We start from the raw sequence: 9,319 nt of genomic DNA, 5'->3' as shown, positions 1-9,319 counted from the left end.
ACATTCTGTGCCAATCGTGGTATGGTTGCGATCGCCGTTGCTGTAGTTATCTTGTAGCAAAAAGCCTCCGCCATGTCCAACTCACTGACGTTGCGGGATAGTGCAACAAAACTAAAAGGATGCAGTTGTGTCGGCGGGATCCTCAAGCTTCGCGCTATATTCCATATTCTAGACAGAGGTTTTCTGGGATCAAGCTTGGAGCAGAAAGTGCGCCACTGTCGCCTGTCCAGCTTGTCTAAATGACGTTGAATGCGTTTCTGCGTTCGCCTGGCTTCGCGAATGTCGTCTATAGATAGCGTTCTACGAGCACGCCTCTCAGATCTGCGGCGTATTGCTCGAAGCCTCTCGTACTCAATGTCAGCCGTTTTGCGATTCCCAGGCGGCTTGAGATGCTTAGTGCTACTGTGCTTTGTTTGACATATAGCATCCACAAATTCGTCGTAGGTCATCTCAGATGAGTATGAATCTTCGAGAGTCGCGCTGTACACTTCCCAGTCAGTGCAGCGAAGAATCTTACCTTTTATATGCTGCAGAGGGCAGCCCAAAGAGATGTACGTTGGCACGTGGTCGCTGCCGTGACTTTCAATATCTGGGAACCAGGTTGCCGCCCGCGTGAGGCAAGAGGACATCATGGTGACGTCTAGCGCACTGGATCGATCTCCCTGGTAGAAGGTTGGCCGACCGTCGTTGAGAACTACCAGGTCATTTTTGTGAGCTACTTCGAGAAGACGCCGACCTCGTGCAGACGATCTTCTGCCACCCCAGGCTGGGTGATGTGCGTTGAAATCCCCTGTTAAAATGTGCGGTCCAGGTGTCGCATCTAGTACTTCTTGCAGTCTGTCCACGTCAAATCTTGCTCGAGGAGGTATATATGCCGCAATCACCGTAAATGTCAAATTGTTCCACTTTACTGTCGCTGCCACATATTCGTTTGACGTGTCAACTGGCAGGTAATGAGCCTTAAAAGTCAGATCATTGCGGACCGCCAACATGACTCTATTGGTATCCACTCCAGTCGACGAAAAAATGAGAGTGTATCCAGAAAGGCGAATGCTGGTGCGCACTCGGGATTCCGAAATTGCGATTACCGGGAAGCGGTGCTTGTGTACAAATTGCCTGAAGTCCGAGAGACGACAGCGGAGGCTGCAGGCGTTCCATTGAAATATGGTGGCGTTGTTTCGGATGTTGGTCAAGCTGAGTTGTTGCGTTGCTAGCGCCATTTTTCCAGAATAGGCAAAATAAGGTCCAGCAGTGTCAAGATGGCTTTTGCGACCGGAGAAGACATCGGTGCGAGGAAGCTGCGAGCAGCGTCGACAAGAGCAGATAACAATGAGAATGAGGTTTCGTTGCCATGCCGAGTGCTGCGCTCTCGCGGTCCACTCCATGGATATGAGGACCGTGGTCTTGTCGACGGACCAGCTGTGCTCTGCTGAACTCCAACAGTCGGAACATTAATTGGAGCTGCAGCTGCAGTTGTAGTCAAAATCGATGTTTGTGCCGTTGGGCGAGGCGGCAGAGATGGGAATTCATCCGTGTCGTCAATTCGTGGTGTCGTTTCAAATGCTTTTTCCGATGCACCTGTGTTGTTCACAGGCGTCTTTTCACCACTATGCCTGCTGGAAGCGTTCCGCTGCTTGCACACGACCGCCTTTGCTAGTGCTAGTGCTAGTGCTAGAGCAGCTAGTGCACTCAGATACCCTATTGGGATGATTCATTTATGCCCATTGCCGTTGACCTGGTAGTCTACAAGCAAGGCAATACACGTTCTCTGTGTAGCTAAACGTTTTCCTCGCGTATTTTCATTAGCTGTGGCGACCAGCATGTGGTGCGAAAAAATAAAACTCGAAATAAAATCAGTCCGTTTTTGTTCACTATATTCAGACCATGTGACCAGTGGGAAATGAAGAAAAAATACACAAATACAAAATTTATTTTATGCCCATGAAAACTTCCTGCTTTCCATGGCGAATGTCCTATCAAACCTCCACCGTAAGAAAAAATGCGTTGCCATGATATTTTGTTGAGTCCCCTTCTCTTTATTAGGTTTCTCCAGAGAAACCCGTACCTTACTCTAATTGCGCTAGCGAGCGCTCAGAAGAGACAGCAGATTGTGGACTCTTGCCATGCACCAAAAACTGCAAATAGTTCGAGGCACGTCGTTGAAAATGTAGTAAATATGAACCCACAGGAAATACGTGCAAAGGTGAGATTACATATTATGTGTGGAGTATCGCATGGTAATAGTTCCTGTTTAACGCCATATATCATCGAAGACATGTTTATAGCGATGCACGACCGCAGAGATGCAGTCACAGCTGCAGAGATGAATTTCATTTTCCTACGGCTCTGTATGGGTATTGTCGAGCTTCCACGAACACACACACACAACCAATACAAGTACAGTCGAAACCCGCGATAACGAAATCTCGAGGGAACGAAATTCTCACCGCAACGAAATATTTTCGGAGCACCGACGAACGCCCATAGGAGTCAATGCATTTCGTAACTCGCGACTACGAAATATATTCATACCGCAGTCCCTCATTAACGAAATTTTTGAAACAGGAGTGCGCAAATAATCCACTCTTGCAACATTAACCACATTCGAAAACTGCTGAAATGCATTCAGGCTACACTTAAATTGTGCAAAACTATCGCTACAGCGCACTTGAGAAGCAGCCGCCATCATTGTTTACAAAAAAACATAAAGCTGGCGACAATGATGATGATGATGGCTTGCCGAAACACCTGCTCGTTACCGCGGACTACGCAGCCCAAATCCACATTCCTCATAGAGTTTCGTTCGTTGGCTTGGCTCTGTGCTTGCCTTTGTCGGCTTTGCGCGCACATGGTCACGTGTGTGGAGCCATTTGTGGAGCGTTTGCTTGGTCGCTTGGTGCAACGTGAACGGTGTGTTGCGATTGCTTCGTCCGATTTCGCTGCCTGCGAAGATGCCGCCTCCAACGAAAAAGCGGAAGTTCATCACGATGGAAGATAACGCTGCAATCATCAGTGAGGTGGAAAAGGGCAGGAAAACAATGGACATCGCCGAAGAATTCGGCGTTGCGTGCAGCTCGCTGTCCACGATTCTGTGCTGATCCGCGCTGATCCAGCGGAGCCGGAAGAAGGTTCGCCTGTAGGCGCACTTGATGACGGTACTGGTGACAGCGCAGTGCCGCCGTCACTGACCAGTGCATGGGGCGAACTTTGTGCCGTGACAAACTAGATTCCTGATCGAGAGGCATGAAATTGCTGCATGGTAAGGCCCGCCAAAGCAAACTTACTGACTTTTGGCAATAAAATCTATTTTTTGTAAATTCCATATCTTTTCTGCCGCATTCTCGCGCCAACGAAATTCCCGCAAGAGCGAAATTTTGTGCTTTCCCCGCCGATTTCGTTATTGCGGGTTTCAACTGTACATTCAGAAGTTCTACTGACTGACGCAGCGTAGAAAATACAAACACTTTACGAGATCAATAAACTGGACGACCGGACAAATGCCATTTGTAAAGCCTGTTTTGCCTAGTGGCACACCAACCTTAGGAAAGAACTTTTGTTTTACATCTTTGAGCTTTCAGACATGGCTCCGCCTATTTCGATAGTGTCAGGCATTGAAATATGGATAATTGTTTTAAGCTTAGAAGTTTAGAATATTTTTATTGTGTGCAATGAAGCAATACTTTAAGATGTTTTGGTGCCGTGTTCCGTGGAACCTTTTGGTATCTGAATTTTTTCTGTGCTGCTATTACCATAACTTGCTAAAATACATATGGCTCGATAGACAATTTACTGCTCTTTTTCATTGTGTTCATTGTGTTGCTGTGTCTGAAAAACTGCTGAAGGGAATATATATATATATATATATATATATATATATATATATATATATATATATATATATATATATATATATAGAATGAAGGAAAGAAGTGTGAATTTTAAGGGCTCATTTTCTTTGTTATACACAATATTAATGAGAACTAACAGACAATATTGCCAAGGAAAGTATAGGGGATGTTTTTTTAGTAATAAAAATGTAAGGTATAGTGAAGAAAGAAAAGTGGACGAAAAGATAGCTTGCCGTGGGCACGGACCGAACGTGCGACCTTCGAATAACGCGTCCGTTTGCCCTTATAGAATAATGCAATCTTCACTGGGCAGCAAAAAGTACTGGTAAATCATATTCTTTTTAGTTAGATTCAAACGTTTCTCAAATATAGAAAACTGTAGTGCGAACATTGTATATGATCCATATTATTCTTCGTTCTTTTCGCTTTCATATTGGGAGCTCAAAAATAAAAATGTTTTATGAAATGTTCAATTAATCTTGCTTTTCATAAATATTCTTGCATATCGTACCCTAATATTATTCTTAAGCATATACCATAAGGAGTACAATCATTTCTCTTTATATTGAAATATAATGTTGCACTGTATCTATTATAGTATTTATAACTGAAAATAAATAATAAAGCGTACAAAATTATGCCCATTTTACCAAGGTCACGAATGAGTTATCAGAGAAGCACTTCTCATACAGGGATATCAAGTAGTCTATAAAAATGTGATATGAATTATTAGGATAAGTTTCGTCAATAATACAGTCAACTCCAGCGATAAGGTTCTTAAAAACTTCCATACTGCAGGTGGCGTAACCGCTAACGTGTACTTCATCCTTACCTTGGGTCACACGATTGCATGGCAAGAAAGAGTATATTGTAAAATGATCACTAATGTTGGTAGTAATTGCACTTTCTTTGAAATCAATAGGATCGAAGGTTGTGATAAATTGATCTAACGCTGTTTCAGATGTATCGGTTATTAACTCAATAAAATAAGCAATGTGATCGGTAGAAAACGCCAGCCTAAAATGCTTATAATCACCATCACATGACGTCATAATAGAATGAATAAATTGCCCTAATAGCGCAACAAACATCACCGGATCAGTGAGAATTTCATATGTCTCCCCTATGAAATGGTAGGCAGCCGGACGTGATAAATATACTCGTCAGTGACTCGTGGTCTGTAGGCAGGGTTGTGTCGCCCATGTTAAACTCCTGCACATCGTGGTTCCAGGCCCCGGTTAAACGCGGCATTGTTCAGGGCATGCATGGAAGTTCAGTAAATTCAGCACTAGGAGCGTTGGATGATGCAGTCATGATACTGTTTGGCGTGTTAATGTATTTGCGCCGCCACCATGGCGGCGTACACGCGTGAGTTGCATGTGTGGTAAGCACGCTGGCGCAGAAGTGGATGGGAGTACAAATGACATGATATGTAATGACGTGTGGAATGCGAATACGGTACGGCACATCTATGAACCAACCACTAATGAAGCACTGATATACATATGATATGGTAGCCAACCTTGTTGCGCACTTTTGCTGTATAGCACAGCACGGATGCCTGTTTTTTTGTAAACAGCGGAGCTATTTAGGCCACTGATTCATGGTGCGCCAGTTGGTAATACGCAGCGTGAAACGTGAAACAGCGCGGCGACACGGGACAGAAAACGAAAATAAGCGCGCAAAAACACCGCTGTGTATGAGCGTTTCCTTTTGCTTTCTGCCCCGTATCGGCGCGCCGTTTCGCGCTCACTGTTTAGGCCGGCTGTAAAATGCGAACCATGACGCAAAACTATCATCATTATGAACGGGTGTACCGCTGATGTTGGGCAAATCTCACTAGTCACCGCTACGGCATGGTCTGTAACAATCCTGATGGTGAGAGAACTAGTGCAGAGAGAGAGAGAGAGAGAGAGAGAGAAAGAAAGGAACAGAGAAACAAACAGAGAGATGGAAAGAAGCATGTAAAAAACGAAAGCAAAAATTCATGCCGAAAAAAATTCTTCACGAGGCGGCATTCGAACCCGCGTACACTCGATCGTAGTGCGAGCGTCCAAACCACTCGGCTATCCAGGCACGCCAGCAGAGCGTAGCGTAGCTTTCTATAGTATAGTGCAGCAGAGGGATGCGAAAATGAAGTGAGCGTGAGGTGGAGACATGTGAAGGTAAGGAGGAAGGAAAGGAGAACAGGAGAGAGTAAAGCGTAGCACAGTTAGAATGAGAAAGAGAGAAATCGAGAGAGCGAAATGCAGAAAGAAAAAGAGATACAGAGAGAACGTTAAAGGGACTGTCTGCCGTCCTTCATCGATTTTCTGTTTCGTACCGCAATAGAAAGCCTACCTTCTGAAGTGTCCAACCTTGCGACTGTTTCTCTGGAAAGTGAGTGAAATTTTAAAACAAAATTTTTCGATATGCGTTTGGTTTTTCTTCCATTGGCGTGAAACATGCCCACAACACTGGTTGGTGGACGCGATGATGATTGTAGTGCCGGCAAAATGAAATCCGAAAGCGCATGTGATTTCTGTAGGATTACTTTATTTTCGCTGAACACGAATCTAATGAATATAACAATCTTTTTGGAGCCTTATTATACGACTACAGAACAGTTTTTTTGCTGTATCGATGTCTACTCGTTTATTTTAGCACTTATACCGCAATCCAAGCCAAGTTGAGTCATAAAAAGAATACGATAAATGCACGCCTTCAACGCGCAGCACACGTGAGACATCCTAACAACAATACAGCGGCACAGTACGACCAGTGCGGAGTTGTGCGGAGATTGCGCATGAGTTGCAGCAGACGAAATCGAAGACGGCGTTGCAAGCAGCTCCACCGGGCGCCTTTTTGGATGCATGAGAGAAAAAAAGCAAAAAGTGACGTTCTGACGCAACTGAAAGGTGTCTCATGTGCATAAAATACAATTTCAAGTTATACATGTTTGTCTTGATGCAGAATGAGTCTACCTGCGTGGATTTCTTGTCCTACCAGTAGATTGACCACATCGCTGTTGGGTGACGCTAGCGGCCATTCTTTCACGATTTTCAACATGAAATTAAAAATATAATTCCTTTTTCATGGTGCAAAAGCATGCTCGTTGCCGCCGATGTGACGAACAATCTTCCCATTTTCACCACAATCAAATTTTTTTTTCCGAGCGGTAGACAGTCCCTTTAACGAAAGAGAGAGAAATAAGTAGAGAGAGAGGAAGAAGGTGGAAAGAAAAATAAAGAGAAAAAAATCTTGCAGTAGAAGTTCTTCACCATGCGGGATTCCAATCCGCGTACCCTCAACCTTCCGGCGAGCGTCGTAACCACTCGGCTATCCAGGTACGCTAGCTGAGCATGCTAGCCCAGCTAGATAATCTTTGGACGTCCTATGAAAGTGCGTACTCCTGAGGGGGAAGCAGCGCATCTCGATGCCAAACCTGTGGGTCGGCGGGGAGTTTGAGCGGGGACGGGCCCATACTTCACTGTGCCAAGTTTTGCGCTGCTTATTGCAAACATTAAACTTTTGATAGGCTTGTTATTTTGGATTGGTTAAACGTTATCCGTTGGCGGAAGGTGCGCCGTCAGGTGACAAAACAAACATGCGTCATGGTTAGCATATGTGCCGTATGAGCCGGTACACATTGCCGATGCGTGTCATTATATCGAAAGCAGGAAACTCCTGCATAAAGGCTGATACCGTTAGTGCACAAATCAAGGTGAAGTCCTAGTGGCAATGACTATAGGATACAGGGTTGTCTAGTAAGATCATTAAATTGTGATTGATTGGGCAAGATGGTCATACGCTTCATAGCTTGCTGCACTACCTGTTGAAAAGTGAAACAACCACGTCTAGGCCCCAAATCGGAACAAGAGCTTGTCACCTTTTGTATATTTCGATGCTCATTTTAGTGCTGTATTTATGGGCTGTGTTGTAAAACTAAGATAAGAGGCAGATTACTCTTACTACTAATTATATTCTACGCTACGCTTATGCATTGCGGGTTAACACACTTAATTAGCGCACTTGACATCACGCTGTCAGTCGGGGCCTCGCACGTGCGAAGTCACGCCACATGTCGAATCCCTCAAATCGCGCTGTATGCGTCTTGGCCCAAGCGGCTAACGCGCATACGGCTCAGAACTATCTCGGATTCGGAGGGCACGCCAATACTTGAGCGAACTGTTAAGGATCATCTGGAGGCTCTCTTTCTTTCTTGTGTCGGCGCAAAGGAACAGATAACCACCAGTCTTATTCGGTTTAACTATCAGAATGCAATTAATGGTATTTCATGGACAGTACACTTTTGTTTGGTTCTACGAGTGAATCTTCGTGCAACGCAAACACCGAAGCAAATGATCCTTCGGTATATCATCGCGACAGCTTGTCACCTTCTTCTAGAATACAAAGCTGATCGTTTTTTGTCCGTGCGCATTATTTCTATACGCGCTACAGGGAAGTGCTTGTTGCCTTAATAAATACTGCACTGTCTTACTATTAAGCTGAAAGGCGTATATGCCTCGTGCGGACGTGACCTTGAGCAAAAACACGACGTGCCGTGCAAACAGTCACATGACCACCTGCGCACTTCATGTATCCAGGCGTGCGAGTTTCACGTTCACTTTGTGGTTGTTCAGTTGGAGTCTCGTATTCAACCACGCCATGTAAATATCCATAGGAGTAACACAGATGTTCTTCGCCTGCTCATTCAATGTTGTCAAACATCCATTCATAAGCGACGTGGTATCATACTCAACGCACAGAAAGCACGTTTGCTTCCTTCTTTTATATAACCCTTTATGCTCGTCAAATCGCTGCATAAACGAAAGAAGCAAGAATGAACACGCATATAGGGCATAAAAAGGATAAAATATATGGATTTTTTATTTAGCCTTCTTATGCATATAATAGTCTTTATTTTTCAACAGCCTCGATTTGCCACCATCACTCAGCAACAAATGATATACGCGAATAATATATGGCTGACAATGCAGCACTGAAATTTTGTTCAAGCTGAGCCGCAATGAAAGGTCCTCGACGAGGCAGTGGAACTTTGCCACCGACGGACGCAAGGCGGCGCTGTAGCGATCATCACTCTACGTGACCACACCATGTGTTACGCCTTGCCGGCGCTTCTATAAGCCGCCGATGTAGAGATAGACACCTGGTCGTGCTTGATCTCTCACGGTAGGAGGCTTCCTAAACGTGTGTATCAGGTGGCGATGATGCTGGTTGCATTTCCCATTTGTTCTGAAGTGGTAGGTTGGCGCATTGTGCAAGAAATAAACTGATAAATTGCTTGTGAGTGGCCCCTTTCTCTTTGTCTTGGTTAAACACTTCAGCGGCTGTAGAGGTAATCAACCTTGCTTTTGAGACTGTCCATCTCATCTTTCAGAAGCAGCGCCTCGGCACACTGGAGGAAGTACTCGTTCTTGAAGCAGTTGTCCCTGCGTAGACGAAGAAGATGGAAAGGACATAAACCTTGA

At 44.7% G+C, this 9,319-nt stretch overlaps 1 protein-coding gene across 1 annotated transcript in view; it reads right to left on the bottom strand.

Moving 5' to 3' along the window:
* Positions 1–8,683: 8,683 nt before the first annotated feature.
* Positions 8,684–9,319, bottom strand: part of LOC119405333 (crustacean hyperglycemic hormone) — a 34,583-nt gene continuing 33,947 nt past the window's right edge. Inside the window, exon 3 of the mRNA XM_037672164.1 lies at positions 8,684–9,280. Coding sequence (XP_037528092.1) covers positions 9,172–9,280 — 109 coding nt within the window. The 3' untranslated portion in view covers positions 8,684–9,171. The remainder of the gene's footprint in view (positions 9,281–9,319) is intronic.

The sequence above is a fragment of the Rhipicephalus sanguineus genome, chromosome 9 (genome assembly GCF_013339695.2).
Source record: "Rhipicephalus sanguineus isolate Rsan-2018 chromosome 9, BIME_Rsan_1.4, whole genome shotgun sequence".
Classification (NCBI taxonomy): Eukaryota; Metazoa; Arthropoda; class Arachnida; order Ixodida; family Ixodidae; genus Rhipicephalus; species Rhipicephalus sanguineus.
This window is presented reverse-complemented; position numbering and strand designations above follow the sequence as displayed.